Below are 23,974 nucleotides of genomic sequence, written 5' to 3' on the forward strand. Positions count from 1 at the left end.
TTTAATTAAATTCAATCAAAAATTAGTTTTGTTATTTATTGTATTATATGTAGCAATAAGACAAAAGTGATATAGAAATTTTAACTCAATTAGTAACATGATTTAGAGCATGATTCGAATTAATTATAAATATTTAGTAAAAAAATTTTCCTTAAATAAAAAAATATTTAAGTTAAAATTTCATTTTTTTAAAGTGTTGCAAGATGCTTAGTATGAAATTTATTTTAAATCATTAAACGTTTATAAATTGATTTTCAACGTAAAATGTTAAATAAGTTCGATCATGTACATACAATTATGTATATTTATCAAGGTTTAAAATCTCATAACTTTTCTTAGATACTATATTCAAACACATATAAATAATATACTATATCGACTATCGAGAATCATAATTTTGAAAATTATATTAATAGTAATCTGTAATATAAAAAGACTTTCTAGGCAAATAAACGGTCACTTATTTATTTATCAAACCAAACACGCCTCTAGTATGATGCCAACTGCAATAATCAGAGGAATTTTGTGGAAATTCATTCACTCTCTTAACTCAAAACTCCACTAATTAACGCGGAGATAAATCTCGCCTGCATTTACTCAGATTAATTGAACTCCATTATTATATCACTATTCACACCTGTCTCTATTTCTTCTTTTTTATTTATCTTCAGCGCCTTAATTCGACTCGCCATTGTTATTTATTCCTCACCACTTTTTTCAATCTGTAAATCTCTATGCTTTTTGCCCCCTTTTCCGTCGTGATTTGAAGTGGGTTTCGCGAAAAGACTCGACCTTTAACGGAAAATGGCCGGCGGAGAAGGAGAAGGGGTGGGCTTGGAGTTCACTCCGACGTGGGTGGTCGCAGCCGTCTGCACGGTCATCGTCGCCATCTCTCTCGCCGTTGAACGCTTCATTCACTACACTGGAACGGTAAAGGACCCATTTTTATTTTTATTTTATTTTATTTTTTTGTCGTAGCCTTGTTTGTAGAGCTGTCCCATTGTAGAATGTAACTCGGAGAAGGAAATGGTTGATTTTGCTTTTTTGATCTGAGTTTATTTGTGATTTGTGAAGAAAACTAAAAAAATGGTTTTTATATATAAAAAAAAGTATTGGAAGTGGTGGATTTTGTGATTCTCATGTTTTTGGGAGTTTCTGTTTCTGAAAAAAATATTTATTCTTATGTGGCGTTTCTTGAATTCTTGGGTGTGCTATTGAAACTGTCACTGTTAATAGTTACTACTATTTGAAGAAGATCAGTGTGTTTTATGTGTCTGATTTCCCCTTTTGTTGAAAGATTCTGTTTTTAGCCCTTTCTTGAAATATCTGCTGCTGCTAAAAGTGGATCAATGCTTGCTAAAAATTTGCAGTATTTGAAGAAAAAGAAGCAAAAGCCACTCTTTGAAGCCGTACAGAAAGTTAAAGAAGGTATCCCTTCATCTTCTGCTTATGCCATTTTTTTTAGTTATACTGCAAAAACTGATGAAGAATTTTTGGGTGGAGACAGAGCTGATGCTGCTCGGGTTCATATCTCTTATGATGACCGTGTTTCAAGGTCGCATAGTCAAGATCTGTGTGAGTCCTGGTGTCATGGATGATTTCCTGCCATGTTCGCTCTCGGCTAGACCTTCCTCTGGTGGCGAAGGATCCAATAGCACTCATGCCACCCCAGAAGTGAGTGGAGGCCATCGGCGCCTGCTAGCAGAAGAAGCTGCTGCTGGTTATTGTGCTGCAAAGGTATCTATCTCTTCTCATGAAATTCGATCTAGGAGATGCCTTTCTTTACTGTGCTCGAGTGTTTATCATCAGTGTGGAGAGAACGTGCGTAGACAGTCTAGTTGCTTCTGATATATGGATGTTTTAGTTAACCATGTGCATATTTGAGACACATTTTGGTACGAGAGGCGAGAGCACATGTTGTTTATCTGTCCTTTTCTGGGTAAGACTGTTTGATGGTGACTTTGGAATTTTGGAACATGGTAAATGTTTCAGTTAATTTTCCAAGAATGGCATTGCAGGTCTATCATTATGTGTATTGCCACATGCTTTTGATACATTTGTATATGAGAGAAAAAATTCATTAGCATGTTTGGTAGTTTCGCTTAAATGAAGAAGTGTCGTATCACATATGAGTTTATTGGTTCGAGAATCTCAGCCTCTTAAACTGTGTTTATTTAGCTCCCGGATCCAAATTTTATTTATGGGTGTGAGGTGATGTACCTAATGAAAATTGTCTCCCACATTTCTAGAACGAGTAATTAGTTTTTGTACTCATGTAAATATTGCTTCTCAAATACTATAAATTTATCTTTTTTATCCCCCAATGTTCAGACCGTAGTATGCTTCATTCTTACGTTTTTCCCAAACATCAATTCGCCTAATTTGGAAACTCGTAACTTTTTCCAAATTTCTCAACTACAAATCTTGACAGTAGACTTTCTGAAGTGAAATTAGAGATTCTACATTCTTATGGTATCATATGTACCTACAGTCTGTGGTCTCCTTTCCACGTTAATATGCTATACAACATTTTGTGCATATGTTTGGATGTTTTTCATGTTTTATAGAGTCATGGGGGTTTTGCAACTACTTGTTTTATCTGTTACCCATCTTATCCGCAGGATAAAGTTCCGATGCTATCTCTGGAAGCGTTGCATCATCTACACATCTTTATCTTTGTTCTAGCGATTGTCCATGTCACATTTTCCGTCCTCACTATTGTATTTGGAGGGGCAAAGGTGAGCAGTGTAGCTATTTCACCTTTTTACGACTTGTGTTGGATGTTCAGCTAGTCCTTTTTTTTGTAAGGCTTTGAATAATATTGAATCTGATGTGTAGATACGGCAATGGAAGCATTGGGAAGACTCTATATCCAAAGATAATTATGATGTGGATAACGGTATAGATTCACTGCATTGTAGATTAGTTAACTTGAACCTTGAGTGTATTCTACCGTTCTTACTTTAAGAAGCGGTGCGAGCTTCTGTATTCTTGCATCTAAATCATGGATTACGATATGCAGCTCTGAAACACAAGGTCACGCGTGTTCAAGATCATGATTTCATCAAGAAGCGATTTTTGGGAGTGGGTAAAAATTCCGCCATATTAGGATGGTTGGTAAGTTGAAGTTTTATCCTAAAGAATTCCAATAACTTTCCAGATTATGAATTTATATACACAACCATTCTCGTGTTGCCTTCTATGAGAAATTATTAACTTCTCCCTTCAATACATTTCAGCATGCCTTCTTTAAGCAATTTTATGCTTCTGTCACCAAGTCAGATTATGCAGCTCTTCGACTAGGTTTTATAACGGTATGCAACCTACGTTCCTCTTCATCTTTGATTCGCTTCCTATTTCTGTTTCTTTTCAGTTTTAGATGGCATGTGCTAATATAAAAACTATTCCTTTTCTCACAGACACATTGTCGAGGGAGTCCGAAGTTCAATTTCCACAAGTACATGATTCGTGCTTTGGAAGACGACTTCAAGATTGTCGTTGGCATAAGGTGATTCATCATTTATCCGGACTGAATATTGCTTGTGCATCTGATTCATTTCCTCTTGGTCTTTTCTGCAGTTGGTATTTGTGGGTCTTTGTCATCGTGTTCTTGCTGTTGAACGTCAATGGTATGACACTCTTATTAGATCTCGACTGTTCTCCACATTTTTTTCTCGTAGCCTTAGAAACAAGGCACATTAACACGAGATAATCTCCCGTTTTGCAGGTTGGCATACTTACTTCTGGATCGCGTTCGTTCCCTTCTTTGTGAGTACCCTCAAGAGCTCAATACATTATTTGTTACTCTCCATGTTTTATCTGTCCGTTTGCTTTCATCCTCCCATGTTTCTGCAATGAAATGATAACATGATTCGTGACAATACAATGATCTCGGTTTGCAGCTCCTTCTTGCTGTCGGCACCAAGCTGGAGCACGTGATTAGTGAGCTTGCCCACGAGGTTGCCGAAAAGCACATTGCCATCGAAGGTGAACTGGTTGTACGGCCATCCGATGATCATTTTTGGTTCAGCCGGCCGCAAATCGTCCTCGTCTTGATCCATTTCATTCTTTTCCAAAATGCTTTTGAGATAGCATTTTTCTTTTGGATTTGGGTGAGCTTATCAAACTCTAAATCCTAAACTCTAAACTCCGTTCACTGTTAAACAACTCCCTTCATTTCGACGTTTTTATCAGGTCCAATACGGCTTCGACTCATGCATAATGGGACACGTCCGGTATATCATTCCTCGCCTCATCATCGGGTAAATCCTCACCTCCTCTGCCTCCTGAAAAACTCGTTGCTAAACTCGCTTCTCACGAGTCTTGAACCGTTGCGTTTCTTTGCAGTGTATTCATTCAGGTTCTCTGCAGCTACAGCACGTTGCCGCTCTACGCTCTCGTCACACAGGTAATTAATTTTCCAGGATCTCCTCGTGCATCTAGCGTCGTTATAACTCGATAAACTCACCACTGAAAAACTTCATCTATCTGCTTGTGTCGAACGAAGATGGGAACGAATTTCAAGAAGTCGATCTTCGACGACCACGTGCAAGCCGGCCTCATCGGGTGGGCGCAGAAGGTCAAGGGGAAGAAAGGGCTGAGAGGCGCGCTCGGTGGTGGCTCGACCGAAGGAGGCTCAACAGAAGGAGGCTCGTCGGCGGGAGTTCAGATGGCTGCCGCCTTCGGCCGTAGGGCGGCGCCACCACCACAAAACGAAGTTCAACTAGCTAACGATTCGTGAGAAAGGGTTGTAAAAACTACAGTAGTAAAATGAAGACTCTTTGATACTGTATTTATCTGAGCCTCCCTTGTTTGCTAATATCACCAAAGCAATTATAGGATGAATATCTGCTTGTTCATAAATTTGACTTTTCAAAAATGAGTTTGCACCTTTTAGGTTTTTGAAAAATGAAAATATTACCAAAATGTGTTTTGAAATGAAAAATGTTACTAAAGTTTTTTTTTCTTTCGGTTTTGTCTTTGAATCTATTAATTGGAACATAATTTTTGGCACAAATTAAAAAATGAGGGTTTAGAGGTTAAGTAGAGAGTGAATAAAGTATAAAGATACTAATATAGTACTAGTATGAGAGAAAGAAAGAGAATAAATGTAATAGCCCGGAAAATAAAGTATAAAACAAAAATTTAAGTCAGTTAAAATGCAAATATTAAATAGACATAATTAGAAGTTGTGTAGTATATGTTGTGGATAGTATATTGTTGTGTGGGGTGAAATTTAGAAAATGAAATAAAAGAAAGAAAAAGGAAATAGAAATAGAAATAAAATTAAAAGGATAATGATAGAAGTTAAGAGATATAAATCTCTTTTGAACCCACTTACGGGAACATTCCCACATACATATCCATTCACCAAGTTCCCACACACACACATACACTCACTGCCATTCACACACATACACGCACGACGATAAGCTCTCTCCGGCGACCCTCGCGTCACCGGTTCACACGCCAGTTCTTTTTCCTCTCTGTGTTGCTGCTGTCCGGCGGATTCCGGCGTTGTTATCGCCGTTTTCCGGCGAGTCTAGGCTGGACTTATCTCTAATTAATGTAATACCACCTCAAGAACTAATACGGGCAAGGAGAAGACGAAGGTGAAGGAGTAAGGCGATTCCAATATCAAGACATTTTGGATTTTGAGGTTATATATATATATATATACTCTACTTTAGACTTAATTTATGAGTAAAGTTATGTGATTACCTACTGAATATTGGATATCAGTCAGAGATACTATATTGGAAACTGAAATTGGATATCAATCAGAGATGGTATATTAGAATGTGATAGATGATTTACCACTTGAGTATGTTGAGTGGTGTTACTGAAAGAAATGATTATGTAATTTTATATAGTTGAGTCAGTTGTTTATGTTATAAATTATGGGATAAGAGTATGAATATGAAATAGATGATAGGTCAGGAAGAAATGGTATGTGAGCATGGTATGACTGACTGTAGGTGATATAATGTTATGTATGGTGTGATGGGAGGAATTAAAATCTGATGTACGGTGTGATGGAAGAAATTAAAGTATGATGTACGATGTGATTGGAGAAATTAAATTACGAGGTATGGTGTGATTGGAGAAAATACAATTTGTTGTGCGGTGTGATTGGAGGAATCGAAATATGATGTACGACGTGATCTGGTGAAAATACAAATTATTGTGAGGTGTGATTGGAGAAATTAAAATATGATGTACGGTGTGATTGGAGGTAATGCGATTTGAGGTACGGTGTGATGGAAGAAATTAAAATATGATGTACGGTGTGATTGGAGAAATTTAATTACGAGGTAGGATGTGATTGGAGAAAATACAATTTGTTGTACGGTGTGATTGGAGGAATCAAAATATGATGTACGATGTGATTTGGTGAAAATACTAATTGTTGTGAGGTGTGATTGGAGGAATTAAAATATGATGTACGATGTACTTGGAGGAAATATAAATTGATGTATGGTGTGTGGGGAATTAGCCTCATACGACCATATTTCGTCTACAATGTGTACTCGGACTCAGTACTAACTATATTCCAGAAAAACGAGTACTAATTAATGATAATATGTGTGTTGTGATGTATATGATATCTTCAAAAATCTGCATACGTGTGGATGTTGGATATGATGGAGATATGTATTTTGTGTGTTTTATTTCGATTAACTGTTTGTAGACTGATATATTATGTGGTGAAATTTATCGTGGGATATATCCTATCAATTGTGTAATATCGTTCATGATTATGACTCCGATAAGTTTAAGGGAATTTAAGGGATAATGACACGAATGTAAGATGTGTATTGTTTTTCCAATTTTTTTTTGAAAGTAGGCATATGTACATAGTTATGATGATGCTTGTTATGGAGGAAGAGACTTATGGTTGTCATTAACTGAATGTTCACTTTAACTCCAGAATTTGTGCTCTAACGATGAGTTACTATTGAATTAGTTGAAGCTCATTCCACATCTTTCTTTTTCCAATGCAGACTAGGTGATCGGGCTAACCCTTTTTACTGTACAGCTGCTCAAGTCGGGTCACTAGCGAATTTTTTTGCGTGTGAGTAACTCCCTAGATATGTTAGTCAGGGCATGTACAGGAGTAGATTGCAATAGGGGACTTTTTACTTCTTTCTACACGTTTGCTAAGTATGTATGTTTTTGTGGATAGCTAAACAAATCGTGTATATGTATATAAATATAAATAGTCTTATGTTTTTGTAAAAAAAAAAAAAAAAAAAAAAAAAAAAAGAAGGTACCAAAATGTGTTTTCAATTAGGGGGGTTACAATAAAGTTTTTGCCAAAAAAAATAGAAATAATTTAATTACCTTAAGACGTCCTAAAAAGAAATACGATTCAACTATTACGAGATGGAAGAAATATTTTATAATCAAGTTTAGATCATTATAGTAGTTTTGTAAATAAAAGTTGAAATTCATTATAGGTCCTATTTTTATTTATGTTTTTAATGTACTTTTTTAATTTCGTTATTAATTAATTAGAGTACTTAAATAATAATCAGTTTTAGTGACTATTCGTATGGTTGGCTAATAAATTGATGCAATAAATTCAAGGATGATAAAGACAGTGGTGGTCCGGTGGTCCAAAAACCAGTTATGAATATGACCTCTCATTCTTTCGAAGTGTTTTTCTCTAATTAGAAAAATAATTACTAGTAAAGAGTAAAGACTTTATCTCTGATGCCACTGAATTACGTTTGAAAAGAAAATATAGTATTAAAAAAATACTGTGTGGCATTTTTGATAAACTGATATTCAAGCCATTAATTCATTTTTATATATTTTTTTAAAAATCATGATCTTTTGATTGAAGAATATATCTAATGAAAATACTCAAATAAATTGAATCCTATAGTTAAAAGCAGCAGTGGACGCAGAAAAAAATATCATAGTAGGGACTGAACTATATATTTCATTTGTCCGCGAATAATTGTCTCTTATTTCCTTTTCTCATACGTCTATGAATAATGGTCTCATTTATTCTTTTATTTCGATAAGTGGACTTCACATTCTACCAACTCATCCTAATCACGATTTATTATAAACTATTATATAGAATTATAACTTATATTTCACTAATTTTTTTCATTCATTTTCTAATATAATTTTTTAAATTCGTAGTAAAACTAGTATATAAAAGTATAACTCATATTCCACAAATTTTTTTCATTCATTTTCTAATACTCCTATAATTCTTAAAACTCGGACTAAGTCAGAGTAAGAAAATTAATCATGACATGTATTTTCATATTTTCATTCTTAATTTGTAGTTTAAGAAAGTAAAGAGAAAATAACAAGAGTAAGCATTGGAATTTACAATATTAAAGCACAAGAAACCCTTTATCAACCTAATTAATTATAGATCAACGGTCAATCTTCAAGGAATAATCAATTATTTTATAATTGGATGGGTCATCTTCTTCCCCAAAACGGCAGTAACAACCAAATATTTCTCAACTCACATCTGCAAATTTTGATTTCCAGATTTAATTTCAATAACATTGATTTAGGAAGGGCTATAGACTGTTTTTTTTTTAAATTTCAAAAGATTTAGCAGTAGGATGAAAGGGAAAAAAAAATTTAGGAAGGGTGTCCGCCCTGTAAAAACAATGAAATAATTTAAAAAATAAATTACAATCACAAAATATTGTCAGAACTAAGAAGTCTTATACATACATAATTATAAAGCGTTAAGCATTTGTCATTAGTCTATCAAATGAAACGAAGCAACAATCAACGGTCCGACATTTTATAAAACATCACCTAATACACCAACAAGAAATTGACATGTGGATATTATTTATAAATTGATAAAAATAGTGCCACTCCAGATTTACTCACGCCAAACACCCTTACTGCACTGTAAATCTCTCCCTTCCCTCATAAATTTGCAACCACCAGTAAATCTCTCTTTTCCCTCTTAATTTTCAAGCATTGCTTCCAATCTGAAACTATATTGATGATTTATGCTAATGTGGAAGATTAAATTCATGGTTACACAATGCACAGAAGAACAAATATGTAAGAAGAAAAGAGACGGGAAGTTTTTCAACATTGTTTTGCATTCTCTTCTTCGGGAGTGCATGTGGCAGTACTTTCAGTTTTGATTAGAATTTGTAAATCTCTCTACCTCTGTTCTTTGTATTCAATTTTATTGCTTGAATTCAGATTCGTCACCATCATCGGCTTCCCGCAGTGGAGGTCGTCGACTCTTTGAATTCCAGCAAGGGAGATCATTGCCGTCGAAATTGAAGACGCCGGATTTTGATGTTGTCCGGTTTAAATTGCTAAAATGCAAGTTTGAGTGGGGATGAGAGGTAGAGAGAGAAAGGGTGTTTGGCGAAGGAATTTGGAGTGGCAGTATTTTTATCAATTTTTAAATAATATCCGCATGTTAATTTCTTGTTGGTGTATTAGGTGATGTTTTATAGTACCATATTGGAGGTGATCTTTACCGAACAACCGGTGAAGAATTTAATGTTTTTCGTTTGGTCTATAACTTATAAAAAAACCACGATTATATCAGCTCGTTATTAGAAACCCCTAAACCAACTCAAACTTTGGTCACGGTTTTGCGTGTAACATAATTGAGCACTGACCCATTCCCAAGCCCCACTCTGACTCATCATGCTATCCACCGACCATGCACGTCTCACCCTCAAACACCTTGGTATTTCTATTCTTCCATAGACTCCAACAAATCAACCAAAAAGTGTACTCCAAGAGGAACCATCTACTTCTTTCCTTTAAGTTTTGATTTTCAATCAGCCTGAGACTAAAATAGGATAGAAATAAACCCGAACCAAATATCTCTTGGATAGAAATGGAGAATATCTCAAGACGTTATCAATGGATTCTTGAGCTCCACCACAACCAACACAAGTTGTATCATCCGTAATATGTTGGCGACACCTCTCAACGTTGATCAATAGAAATGCTTCAATAGCATACATGAAACTGTTTTATACCATAAATCAGGCTAGAAATACATGTTAACTTGGTTGTATAATTGGTTAAGGGTTATTTTCTGTATGGAAATGGGTTTGAACCTTGCTCCATTTTTAATAAACATAAATATACCAAGTTATAAACATGTGGACAATAAATAAATAAGTGACCAACATGTTGACAACTCCACGAGTGGGAGAGGTGCGGAACCCACCCCGTCTCCTAGCACTCAACCTCATTATGCAGGTCAAACAGTTGGTCGAACTGAAGGGATACATTATCGATGTAGATGGCATGTGAGATGCACAACGACATGATCATTGCACTTTGCACCAAGGTCGATGAAATACTTTTCTATTTTTAGAACTTTAAATTTTTTTATAATTGTAATTTTTTAATTTTTAGGATGCTTTTTAATGGAATAATTTCGTTATATATTGTTCATTTGTATTTCAATTTTATAAATTGTTTAATAACTAATACTACAATGAATAAGCTAGCAAGTAGTGTATGAGTGTAGACGGTGTTTTTTAATAGAATCTGAAGTGAAGTAGGACTCACTTGTGATCTCATTTGCATTTGGATTTGAGTCTAAATTTTATTGGGTGTTTAGGAATTTGATTTTACTTTCATACTAACAATGAAGTTGTGACATGAGCATCTAGCTTGCAATTCATTAATGGAAACATGATGCCATAAGCCATATATATCATCTATGTAGTAGTAACTGTATTCTTTTAGTTTAATCAATGACTAGTTGATACGTATCCCATGATTTTATTATAGTACAATCTGAACTAGTTTGGTGTTCCTAATTGAACCATAATGCTAATTTTATTGGTTATTATTGAGTATTTGAAGGATAAGTTAATCAAACAAGATTATTTTTATGAAATCCATCCAATCAATAAAGGAAACTCCCATACCTTTCTTTGCCCCTCTCTCCACGCGATTAATGTAACATCTCAGATCATACAATGTGTTGCATTGACTGATCTCAAGAATGTAAAATGAAATGGGCTAGACTTAGTTAATATAGATTATATAATTATAATTGGGCTATAAATAATAAAAATTCATTAGCCCAACAATCCAAAAGTCCAAATGGGTATTCATCTACTGGGCCCTTTCATTTACTTGAACACAAAATAGTCACCAGATAATACGTGAAGTCTCTACAAGCAGATTTCCTAGCTTTCTTCTATAAAATAATTGTACTAGAAATAGTTCCTACAACATATTGAAATACTAATGGACCTCCACAATATGGATTCAACAATCTGATAAACCTGCAAAAATCGAACACAACAAGTAAAGTTTATTTACTGCTCAACCTAAAAATTCTATTAAAAATCTAGGTCTATATTCTTGTATGCTAATTCTGTTGCAAATCGTTAAAGAATACAATAATTAATAACAGGTAGTTGGAGAATAGAGTGAAATGAGCATTTATTCCGCGTTTCAAATTATTTATAGGGACGTCGGCTGGTCCCGGAGATCTCCCCTCTTGGATAAGAATCGATTCTAATTTTGTTCTTGTGTTGAGCAGCAGCGATCACAATCAGAATCACTTGTTAGTTGATTTTGCAGGTATGAGATATTGATTCACTATAAAAAAATGTAGATTTTTGTTAGTAATTTTGTGCTTAATTGGTCAATAGAGATTTTTGGTTCAATTAATTCTGTGTTTGCATCGATGAAAAATTGCTTGAAACATCGTTGTTATATCGCGTTCTTAAGCAATTTTTTTAACGTGTAATAAACTTTTTAAAGATTAAATAATTGAATGTGTGTCATGCAAGTTTACTAATCACTTTATCACATTTAGGCAAATTTCTAAGCTTACGTCGATATGTGAACTCCCTTTGTATGGTTTGCAGGTTAGTTTTATTTAAACCATCATATATAGTATTTATTTGCATTCAACGAAAGCATCAAACAGTTGAAATAAGTTTTTAATTCATTGATTGATATATAGATTATTATTATGATGGTAATGGAGTGGGACAGGAGATAGTTTCTCTATCGATAGTTGCCAAATTGTATTTCAATTATTTAATTAATCTAGTGCTTTGGATATAATGGAATCCCTACTTTTCAAATATTAATATATTATTATGGTTTGAGGTAATGGATATGTTCCAAGTGCAAGATGACTCATGGATTTGATATATTTTAATAGTATTACTCTACATATGGTCCCAGCTAATTAAATATTGTATAATTTGTAACCTCTTATCCAAGCTTGTCTCACCTTAAATCTTGCCTAAATAATTTGTCATTAAATATTTTTGTTTCATTTGTCATAATTTTATGTCTTCCAACATCTATTTTTCATTATGGGCAATTAGGCATCAATACTAGGACCACTCACCAATAGTGATATCAACAAACCCTAAATATACATTCGGTTTTTTACTTACTATATTCGTTTTATATTTACGATATATTCGTTTATTAATTGATTTTCCTTTGTCTGACGCCTCTATGCATAGAATATTATTGTATATAATAATATAATACTAGTCAGGTACTTGTTCACACATAATTTCTCAGTCTCCGAATTTCCCTGCCATTCCTTAGAAAAATTATCAAAATGAGTAATTATTTTTAATTCTTTAAACTCTTATCAAAATGAGTAGTATTATTTTTCATTTTGAATTATCCACAAAATCAATCACCTTCTATTTTTAATAGATTCATCACTTTTAAAATTCATTTTCCACTAATAATACTAATTTTATCTCTTTCTTTTATACATTTCTCTACTTTATCAATTTTATACTATTAGCAGGTAGTATCATCTACTACCAAGTCTTCAATCATATATACTCGATCTCTACCCCTTTTTTTATTTATTAACTTATTCTAGTTATTATAAAATTAATAGAGGAATCTCAATCTAAAACGATGTAATTCATTGAATCTAATTAAATATATAATGATTCGCAATAAATTAGTTTTTGATATCGACGTGACAATGTACTATGATTAAAAGACACATATTGTTAACTTCAATAAATAATTTCATACCAGAAATATGTAACATTGTCCCCACCACTTATTGTCTCTTGTCGATTCACCAATATACCAAACTCCTCTCGTCCTAATCTTATTTCTAATTTGCATAACAAACACAGGATCTTGAAAATATTAAAGGGTTTTCACCTACAATGAAAACCGTTTCAATCTTCAATCTCAATTTAATCGCAGTTGGATAATCCTTATAAAAAACGTAAAATTGGATCAAAAAAATATTAAAGTTTCGATCTTGGTAATAAATAAATGTAAGAAATAGGAAAAGTATGATGATCAAGTCACGGTGTAGGTGACAAGTGGCCATTTGCTGATACAGAGTGACCTCCGTAATGGATAGAGAGAGAGAGATAGAAGCGGTCTTATTAAATTTGTGAAAGTGGGATTGCTCTAACTGCATAGGGTTTTCTTCTTGTGACTTTTACTTTTTCACTTCACTCTTCTAACTCAGTCCAAACTCCCCACTTCCACAAATTTATCACTTCAGGTACTCTCTCTATCCCCCTTTTTGTATGTGTGTGTGTCAAGAATGGGACTTTTTAATGTGTGATTAATCGTTCTTGTATGTGAACTGTGTTTCGGGTAAAACATAGTTCTTGAAGATTTATCTCTGTTTTGATTATGTTTTCAATCTGTGATTTCATGAATTTTGTGATATGGGATTTTGTCATTTTTGTGTGTGTTGGAGAAAATCAAGCTTTGTACAAGGTTATATTGGAGTAGATTGGAATCTGAAATGTTTATATGATTGAAGCCTGAAAAATATGAGGGATATATAATATGTGTATGTGATTAGATGTATTGGATCCTCATTTTAGTAGTCTTGTTTGGTAGACTCTGCAAGTAAGAATAAAGCATATAGGAAAACAGTTTTGCTTTATGTGTACACATTCTTGTTGGATCTATCTATATTCCCTGCTGTGTTTGTCAATCTTTCCTAGAATTGTTTTGTTGAATCTTGCAAGAATAGTAGTATTTGCTAATTGTTAGTTTGGATGGAGTACTAAAAACTGTGATTTTTGTGAAATCATATTGTTTCAGTTCCAGAGGCAAAATGCAAGGAGGAATTAAAGCAATCTTCTCAAACGGGGGCGTGCTCAAGAACGCTGTCCTGCAGCACGTGCGTGTCGTCCCTCCAGCAATGCGGGCGCTCATCTTCTCTCGCCACGAGTCCACCTCTGCAGCCCGCATTGAGGAGCACGGCTTTGAGAGCACCAAGATCTCCGATGTTCTGACCGCCAAAGGGAAGGGCGCGGACGGATCCTGGCTTTGGTGCACCACTGATGATTCTGTCTACGATGCTGTCAAGTCGGTATGCATCTGCAATTTGCATCTTTTTGATGTCTTGTGAGGATTATTGATTGAACCGTTCCGTTTCTCTGTTGCAGATGACTCAGCACAATGTGGGAGCTCTTGTTGTCGTTAAACCAGGGGAACAGAACTCAATCGCGGGGATTATCACTGAAAGAGGTACCTCTCTTAGTACTAACGAGTTCCGCCTTCAATCTTGCACATCTACGCTTAAATACAACTTCGAAATAGTTTCCAAACCTTTCCTTTTCATTAATATAAACATATTGAGTCGAGTAAAAGATATGATGTTGTGGACTCTCTTGTGGTTAGCAGAAATCCGAGAACTCAAATCTTAAAACTCGTTAATCGGATAACTGTTTGGTCATTTCGTTTAGGTAAACTATTGAAGTGATACTCGATTTTTTAAGGAATCTTCTATGCTAAACCGAAACTCGGATAGATGAAATTCTTGCTTGTGGTGATGTATCTTGTTTCCATAGCAGCTTCGGTGCTTATAATTTCGATGTTATCCAGATTATCTCCGGAAAATCATAGTCCAGGGAAGATCATCCAAGTCGACAAAAGTCGGGGACATCATGACCGAAGAGGTATTCTTCTCCGCTTCAAAAACCTTAGTTCATGCCTGATGAAAAAATGGAACTAACGCCACACGTTGATTGCAGAATAAGCTCATCACTGTAACCCCGGACACGAAAGTTCTCAAGGCAATGCAGCTGATGACAGGTACTCGTTTTGTTTCCGTGAAGAATTAATACCTAAACTGGCCGGTGACAGGGTAAGGTCTTGATTGGCTCGTTGAATTGGCAGATAATCGCATCAGGCACATTCCGGTGGTGGACAACGGTGGGATGATGGGGATGGTGTCGATCGGGGACGTGGTGAGTGCCGTTGTGAGGGAGCATCGCGATGAGCTGAACCGCTTGAACGCTTACATACAGGGGGGCTACTAGACCCGCGAAGACGACGACGAAAATGAAGGAGGTTTGAAGAGGAGAAAGGACCTTAACACTGTAACTAATCTGCTGTTGGTTTTATGCATCTTGTGGAAATGTGTTTGAGACATTGATGTGAAAATTTGTGAGTAATAATATGCAGAAACTACTTACTGCTCTTCCTCTAATTACTTAAATTGCAGTTATAATTTTTTATTTTAGGCTGTGTTTGGATTGAAACATGTCACAGAGGTTTAGGGTTAAAGAATATAAATATGAATTAAAGAACATCCAATCTCACATCTCTATATATAAGCAATAATATTATAGTAGGTACACTAGTCGCATTTTCTTTTGCAATTACAGTATCTACTAGAAAAAATTGAACAAAATTTGTCTAGTTGCTTTGTATTCTCAGTTGATGTTGTGTATTGAGCAATCAAATCATACTAATACTAACAAATATAAATACTACTTGTATTATTTGTGCCTATCCAAATAGCTAAATCACTTATGCTATCTTTATTATCTTACCCTTTTATCCTATTCGATTACTTCAGTTGAATTGTAGTACTTGCGTTGTCCAATAACTTAATAATAAATAAATGTAGAGAATATGAGAGTTCTCAAAAAATCACAATTGATGAATGATTCTCATTTTCGCTCAACTAAAATTTCCAATTGTCTCATAATGACCCAATACAATTTCGTGTCTCTCTCTCTTTTTGGAGTCGAGCATTGTACATGGTCTAAATACACTAGGAGTACTTGACAAATAAAATATGCAATGACCTCAGGTCTAGGGGCAACCACGACCCCATTCCAAGACAGTCCCTAAGATCCTTCCACGTCATTATTTTCTTCATTTTCTGCGCTAGGCCACAACTCCCACAATTCTCACAACCATCATGCGGACGCCATCTTGGCCCCATCAAGCCACAAATATTAAATTGACACTATTCACAACTTCAAACTATTTTTTACTTAAAATTGAAAATATTGAACAATTATATTACGAAAAATTCATTGTTTATTCTAAAATTAAAAATCACAAACCTTATAAAAATTCAAAAATTTCAATTTCCTAAAAGTTAAAAATGTTGAACAATTATATTCAAAAAATTAATAGGAATAATGTAGAAGGAATGAAAATGTTGTTGAGTTTAAATAGGAAAAAATATCAAAAGAATCAAAGTTTATGAAAAAAAATGGAGTTGGAGTTCGTCCCGAGCGCCCACAACACCGGGATGGGCCGCAAATGGGCGTGGCCCGTGCGCTTGCAACGCAAAGTCGGACCGCAACTGGGCGCAGCCTCAGGCCTCACCACCAGCCCCAGGCGCATCCCAAACCCGTCCTCCCCCACCTCCAACCATGCAGGCCCGAGTCGGGCCCCAGGTGCGGTCCTACTCCTAGTTTGTCCACTGCATTGTGGATGGCCTAAGGCCATCCGCAGCACTAGCCAAAAAGAGGGGTCGGACCGCACCTAAGTTCCGGCCCGGGTCCACACACATTGGAGGTGGGGTAGGCGGATCCTAGATTGCGCTCAGGGACGGTGGAGAGGCCCGGGGCAGCGCCCAGATGCAACTCGTCTCGACGTTGTTAGCACAGGGGTCGCGCCCGGTTGCGGCTTCTCCCGGCGTTGTGGGCGCAGGGGCCAGACCCCAGTCCCAATTTTTTTTTATATAAAAGTAATTTTTGCCTATTTAACTCACAACATTTTCATTCCTATCACACCAATTTCTCTCTTCTCTATATTCATATCAATTCCTCTAGTATAGAATGGTTCAACAACGACTAGCAACAAATGGTACTTATTTTGCAGGATTGATGGTGTTTGTGAGTTTATATTGGAATAAGAAACTTATTCAGCTCCTAGGTTTGGGTGTTGCTTATGATCCCCCTTGTGCAGAATCATTTATTATATTGAATGAAATGATACCTTATTATCAGCTAGTTTCAATAATATGTGAAAAAATTGGAATTGATTTGGATGCACATACGATTGATTTAACATGGAGGCATCCTGTGGCTTTTAGTGAAGTGGTCAATTATATAGCTACACCAGTGGATGAGAATTTGTTGGAGTCTATGTTTGCTGAAAATTCACTTCAAATTGAACTGTTTATTGAATATACTTATGTTAGTACTGCTTTGCAATTTGAGCCACCTACCATTCATCATGATGTTGGAACATCTAGGAGAGACGAACATCATAGTTTTGATGTCGGGACATCTAGGAGGGATGAACATCGTAACTTTGAATTCAACATATTTGGGAGGGATGTTGGTGAACAACTAGATGTACCAAATGTGGCATTTAATGGTTCTGATGGTTCTTATAATTGTGATGGTTCTGATTGTTCTGATTGTCCCCCCTCCCCCAAGACGACACTATGGAGGTGTCAGATAATTCAGGTAGTTCTCAACCAACTAATCTTGATTATAGTGAAGAATCATGTGAAGATTCTACATATGATGAGACACTTGATATGATGGTTGAGAACTATGTACAACCATCTCTTCGTGGGGAGCAACCTGTTCCCGACTATGTGCCTGAAGGGTTACCAACTTACCATTTTTTCGATCATTACCATGTGAAGGCCGCTGAGGTTACATTCAGATGACCATGGAGTGGGGGAAGAAGATGTGTGGTATTGAGATGATCATTATATGAGACATAGATGTGGGAACGAAATTTGATAGCAAATTGCAATCGAAAACTGTTGTAACATTATGGCATGTGGGAACAGGTCGGATGTATGAGGTTATGGATAGTAAATCAAGAAGATGACATGAAGTTCGTAGGGACCCATTTGGTCCGAAAAGAAAAGGCAAGGACCTCGGCTAACGACACCCATGTAATTGGGAGGTTAAAGCAACGTTTAAGAAACGCGATGGTAGTTGGTCCATCAACTCATGGGTTGATCGTCATTGTTGTATGGGAGATCACGATCCAAGTGAACATGATAATCTTACATTATCCATGATTGCTCTCTGTATTCGGAATCAAATTGAAAACGATGTTGAATTCAAGCCTTCTGCGGTAGTTACATATATCAAAGATAAATTTCACGTGAAAATCAACTACAAGAAAGCATGGTATGCTCGCAAAAAAGCTATTGAGCTTATATATGGTGGGTGGGAGGGGTCATTCAGACAACTCCCCATCTACCTGACTGAGTTGCAAAGTCAAAATGCTGGGACAATCGTTGAGTGGTTGCATGACCCTATATTGAGTCAAGGTAATAAAATGGTGTTCCGCTACGTATCCTGGGCATTTGGGCCAGCTATAGAGGTGTTTCAACTAGCAATGCCGGTTTTATCAATTGATAGGACTCGCTTGCGTGGAAGACTGAAAGGTAAATTACTTGCTGCAGTTGGTTACGATGCAAATAAGAACTGTTTGTCTGTTGCTTTTGCTATTGTTGATGAAGAAACCAATGAGAGTTGGAATTGGTTTTTGAATCTTGTCAGAGTACATATTATAAAGTATGAAAAATAAGTGTGCATAATATCAGACAGACATCAAGGCATTATAAATGCCATGCACTCTGATGTGTGGAAAGAGGTACCAGTAGGTTATCACCGATACTGTTTAGTGCACGTCATATCGAATGTGTTACAAAGACACAAAGTCCCCGAAGTGAAGAAATGGGTATGGATAATGGGTGAAGTAATTGAGGAGCGGAGATGTTGGACTGCAAGACGTGAATTTAAGTAGGACATCTAAAAAAGGAATATGCGACTAAGTTTTATAAAAAATTTCGACAGAGTTTACCCTATTTATTAAACAAACCACCTGTAATAAAACCAAATAAACTAAGTACAAACACATCGCACAAAAAAAAAAAGACGAACTCAATTCAAAACCAATCCAATAACGGCTTACTTAAAGGATGATGGTGTATATTTAGTCGGGCTCTTTCCTCTGTTGTCACGTCTAGACCTTCTAAGTGGTAACATGTCCATAAATGTCCGAGTGAAACTCGGTCTGGAGCGTTCCTTGTCGGGATGCGATGTATGTGCACTACGACTAGGGCGATCCAGTTGTACACTACTCCTAGGAGGGTCTATATGTTCAGTGCTCGTGGGGCGCATGTAGGCACTACTCCTGGGACGATCCATTTATGCACTACTCTGTAGAGCATCATCATCAATTTCCTCATTTGTTGGAGAGTGCATGATATGAACACCTGCAAAGAATGAATCTCGTGTAGTAGGCTGGTGTGTAGTAGGCTGCAATGGTAACCCAGCTCTATCCATTAGAGTCACCCAACTTGACTGAGGCGCGTCTGACCAGGTAGGAAACCAACTAGAGGCATCTGGTGCTGGTGAATTCTGCATTTGTGGCTCATTCTCAATGTTGTCGACGAGTGTATCCAAATCCAAGTTGTCATCAGAATTCATATTTTCTTCATTTGCGGCTTGTGATGACCCTTACTTGTCTTGGGACATTCTGAAATGACGTGAATAACCATGCCCGCCTGTTCGGACACCTCTTTGACCACTACCCCGAGCTCTTCGGATAAAATCCCGGGACATATCCACCAAAGTTATCAAATAGCGGCTATGGCAGGGATATGGCGCTATAGCATATCAGTTTTTAATGAAAATGTCATCGCCACAACGATACATGACAATTTTTTGTGGTGGCCGCTATGCCCGCCACGGTCGTGGCGCCATGGCGGTATTGTAGGCCAATTTTGACTTTTTAATGGGGTTTTTTACTTTTTAATTGAATTTTGCATAGGCCCAAAACTAAACCAGCCCACCCCAACAATTCTAACCCATTTAATATTTAATTAAAATGAAAGACTAAACCCTAATTCAACCAACGGCTACTCATTCCACAATCTGCCGCTTCTTCCATCTCTATTTCTTCCACAATCTGCCGCCCAGCCACTCGTCGCCGCCTCCAGCAGCCCAGCACCCTACAGCCTCCTACTCACAATCTGCCTCCTAAACCGAACTCATCCCCACTCAGCCACTGCCCAGCCACTTTCCGCCGCCGCCGCCTACAGCAGCCCAACACCTTCCAGCAACAGCAGGCCTCCAGCGACCAACAGTCAGCTCCTTGCATGATAAGAACAAGCTTAGTGCAACCGATGGATTTGATCGTATTATTCTCGATGATATTGATGAGAGCAATGAGTGGCTAGTTGGAGAGTTGGATGATGATGATGATGATGATGATATTGATGGTAGTAATCATTTGGTTCATGATGACGATGATACACTTGATTGGAACATGGTGTATAAGGCTTCGGGTCTAGGACATATACAGGTCAAAGAAGAGGAAATAATCTTCTACATCTAGTTCAAGTTGTCTTAGAGTTTCTAAGAAAAAAGAACCTATCATACCTAGAAAAGGGAAAGGGGGAGGGAAAAGGCTTGAGCTTGTAGATGAAGAATTGGAAGAGGAAGAATTTGAGGATAGTGTAAGTGGAGATCAAGAGGATGAAGCAATGGAGGATGAAGATGAAATGGATGCCGATGATAGTGATGATTAACTAGAAGACTATGTTGAGCTAGATGATTGATGTCTATAGAGCTTATCATGGTTTTATGTTTTGTTGAACACTTGAACTAAAGACTTTAATTAGTAGACTTTTATATAATTGCATTCTATTTTATGCTTTATTACATATTTTTAGAGTTTTTAATGTTATATTTTTATTATCTTCTAATTTTTTGAGTTATATATGAATATATAAATATTATTTTATATATTTAATTAATGACCGTCATATCCCGCCATACTTATACGCCATATTCCTGTGGCATTTTTCGGGCGAACCGCCATGGATAGGCATACTGCTTTGACAACATATTATCCACATCAGTGCGCTATATGGAGGGTAAGACCGTACGTTCAATCTCACCGCAATCATTAAGGCAGTCAAGAACAACCCTGTTAATACCATGCATTAATTCTACGGCGTCCGCTGGGTCAAAACCGAGCGTGATGTGAAAACACGGGTCAATGTCTGAAGCTGTAACAAATAAAACGTGAATAGTTAATAACATAAATAAATAAAATGAAAAAACAACTATAAAAACGATACTCACGCAAAGTGTTGATGTTGTTGCACCGGTGTTCATTCTCTCATCTGGAAGTCTACCCGACTGAGTGATGTATGTAATAGTTATTCTGTAATACCACTCCATTTATGCCCGAGTTCTAATCACCTGCACGTGGTCTTCTAAAGGTTCCATGTAGTGGTTAGACACGAACTCCGACCTTCTCTCCCAATGTTGAATGTAAGCCTTGCTCTCATTAGCCCAATCCTTTTTCGATTTTCCTTACGATTTGTTTTGAAGTGATTTTCATTGAAATCCAATCACGCATTTCTGGAATGAAAGGAGTCCTTCCAAATTGTCTCACAACACGCTCAGGCTCATGTGCCTCGACAATTGCCCAACACACCATGTACGTTACTGATCTCCATGTATTGTTTATCTCGAGGCACATGTATGGCAATTGACGATCCACATATGGCATCCAAATAAACTACAATAACAATTTTACATTAAACTATTAGAAAAACACATATAAATCAATGAACACATATATATATGAAAAAATTCATTTTACTTGGCTATTTTAGAGTAATGATAACTGTTCACGATAATGTCGAACAAAATGTCTGGGCAATTTGTTTATCATATATGAGCTAGTCCACCTACAATGCGGAAATTTTCCAATTTAATATGTTGTCATTAAATATACAAAATACTTAAACAACAAACTTACGTTAATGCACATGGAGTTTTGTCTGTATGCATATGTGTCATCACAAAATCGGGTCTCAAAGTGGGCATTCTCTCCCACACCCACAGCTGTAGGAGTGCTGTCGGACCTCCAATGTCTTTCATTTTACCCATGGAAGCCTCACAAAGGTTATGATATGACGTAGCAAGTGCAGCACTTGCCCAACTAATCATAGAGGCAACCTCAACATCTCGAAGTAGAGTCAACCACATCAAAGGTATCTTACACCCTGAGCCATCGGGTAATATCAAGCCCCCCAATAGCACAAGCACAATCATACGTGCCCGTTTAATGTAGGGTTCATCTTCTAGATCATCATCCATCGGATATTCCATCACCATCCTATTTATTAGAGCCGATGCCAAAATACCGTTTTCCTTCATCTCACTTTGAAGTGGATAGAAGCCCAACATTTCACCACATAGACTCTCCCACCCATATTCAGAAAACTATTTCCTGTAAAAGGAAATCCATCTACACGTAGACCCCATAACACTTGAACGTCCTGTAAGGTAACAATAACTTCTCCTACGGGAAGATGGAAGGTATGTATTTATGGTCTCCAACGTTCAACCAATGCTGTGATCAGAGCATGATCTACATCTAGATACTTCACACATAAATAAACTCCACCAAAACCAAATCTATTGACATAATCAATCACACGTTCGTGATGATTATCTATTTCCCAAAAATGCCCCTCAAAGTGCCGAATCTTGAAAGGAGTTGTTTCCTCGCCAACCCACGCCTTGCAAGATATGTGACTATGTTGATAATGCAATACAAAAGGATTTTCTGGTCCATATCGCGACATCCTAATATAATCAATAATTAACAACATGTTTAATTATAAAGCAAAGTTCTATACAAGAAAATATTTCACTACTTTCTCGTTCTATTGATATCAAAATAAAAATATAACTTTAATTTACAAAAATTTAACAAATCTTCGTAGAATTAATAAAAATATAACTTAATTTAAATCTCATGCTAAAGCAAATAGTATGAAGTATTTAAACTAACCATAAAGAATTTATGCTTCAGAATAGGCAAGCCTTAGGCATGAAGTCATATTAGATGATAACAAGGCCTTTTCTTCCCAATTTGCAAACCATCTAAATTAATTAAAGTAAAACCAAATTCTACAAAAAATTCGACACCAAATTCAATAATTCAACCTAAATTAATTAAAGTAAAACCAAATTCTACAAAAAAATTCGACACCAAATTCAATAATTCAACACCAAATTTCAAACTATGAACCCTAAATCTATACCCAACTAAAATATAGCAATAATAATCGAATTTAAGTAATAAAACGACACATTTATACTCTTCCATTTCTCTCCTTTTTTTTATATGTATATTTCATTCTTGTTGTGCTGTATTTATACTTACAATATAAAAACATATATTATAAAATATTACAATAGTTATGATAGTTTCTATATTCAAGGAATACATGTATGAGGTTAATGCGTGTATTGATAAAACACACTTGACGCAAATGCATCTTTCTTTAAACACGCGAGAGGATGATGCGTGTTTGAGTTAAACACGCGAGAGACATACGCGTCTTTTCCTTCGATGGATTTTTTTTTTTTTCGGGTACAAACGGCGTATACTTACTGCCAGAAGGTAGTTTCATGGAATTTGGCCGTAAAAGTAAGGGTAGCTATATGGTTGACTTCAATTAATAGAGAGCAACTCAACAACACCTTCCACGATTGTAGTGGATCTTCGTGTGAAACCCGACTGAATTCTACCATGTACAAGGATTGAATTTAGTAGAATTTCGCAGCTATCAAACATGAAATAGAGTTTTTATACATTGTATTTTTATGGCTTTTCAAGAATTAACACCCCTACCATTCACGCCCTTAGTATGTATAACGCCCTTAGTATATATAACGCCCTTAGTATAAGGGTTGGGTAA

At 36.2% G+C, this 23,974-nt stretch overlaps 3 protein-coding genes and 3 pseudogenes across 4 annotated transcripts; 4 read left to right on the forward strand and 2 right to left on the reverse strand.

Moving 5' to 3' along the window:
* Window positions 1-576: 576 nt before the first annotated feature.
* On the forward strand, window positions 577-4,845 carry MLO1 (Seven transmembrane MLO family protein). Its single transcript, XM_048100304.2, has 14 exons — window positions 577-930; window positions 1,371-1,428; window positions 1,508-1,737; window positions 2,622-2,738; window positions 2,839-2,899; window positions 3,023-3,117; window positions 3,240-3,314; window positions 3,420-3,508; window positions 3,580-3,629; window positions 3,728-3,768; window positions 3,903-4,112; window positions 4,195-4,262; window positions 4,348-4,408; window positions 4,508-4,845. Exons 1-14 carry the CDS (start codon window positions 805-807, stop codon window positions 4,739-4,741), a joined length of 1,515 nt encoding a protein of 504 aa, XP_047956261.2. The 5' UTR covers window positions 577-804; the 3' UTR covers window positions 4,742-4,845.
* Window positions 4,846-13,306: 8,461 nt separating this feature from the next.
* LOC125202121 (CBS domain-containing protein CBSX3, mitochondrial-like) lies at window positions 13,307-15,454 on the forward strand. 2 transcript variants are annotated; one of them, XM_048100462.2, is made up of 6 exons: window positions 13,307-13,507; window positions 14,062-14,332; window positions 14,409-14,490; window positions 14,848-14,921; window positions 14,997-15,057; window positions 15,142-15,454. In XM_048100462.2, the coding sequence occupies exons 2-6, from the start codon at window positions 14,075-14,077 to the stop codon at window positions 15,282-15,284; spliced, it is 618 nt and encodes a 205-aa protein (XP_047956419.1). In that variant the 5' UTR covers window positions 13,307-13,507; window positions 14,062-14,074; the 3' UTR covers window positions 15,285-15,454. The 2 variants fall into 2 exon arrangements, with proteins under 2 accessions (XP_047956419.1, XP_088919821.1); XM_089063695.1 differs by lacking the exon at window positions 13,307-13,507 and adding an exon at window positions 13,528-13,602.
* Window positions 15,455-17,045: 1,591 nt separating this feature from the next.
* Window positions 17,046-18,057, forward strand: LOC148932412 (uncharacterized; annotated as a pseudogene).
* A 147-nt stretch (window positions 18,058-18,204) lies between these two features.
* On the forward strand, window positions 18,205-18,768 carry LOC148932413 (uncharacterized). Its single transcript, XM_089065091.1, has one exon. The coding sequence runs from the start codon at window positions 18,205-18,207 to the stop codon at window positions 18,766-18,768; it is 564 nt and encodes a 187-aa protein (XP_088921217.1).
* A 383-nt stretch (window positions 18,769-19,151) lies between these two features.
* On the reverse strand, window positions 19,152-19,808 carry LOC148932414 (uncharacterized; annotated as a pseudogene).
* A 2,208-nt stretch (window positions 19,809-22,016) lies between these two features.
* Window positions 22,017-22,852, reverse strand: LOC148932415 (serine/threonine-protein phosphatase 7 long form homolog; annotated as a pseudogene).
* Between the last annotated feature and the right edge of the window lie 1,122 nt (window positions 22,853-23,974).

Source organism: Salvia hispanica, chromosome 2 (genome assembly GCF_029641045.1).
Source record: "Salvia hispanica isolate PSC_SH4W2 chromosome 2, Shi_PSC_v1, whole genome shotgun sequence".
In the NCBI taxonomy this organism is placed as follows: Eukaryota; Viridiplantae; Streptophyta; class Magnoliopsida; order Lamiales; family Lamiaceae; genus Salvia; species Salvia hispanica.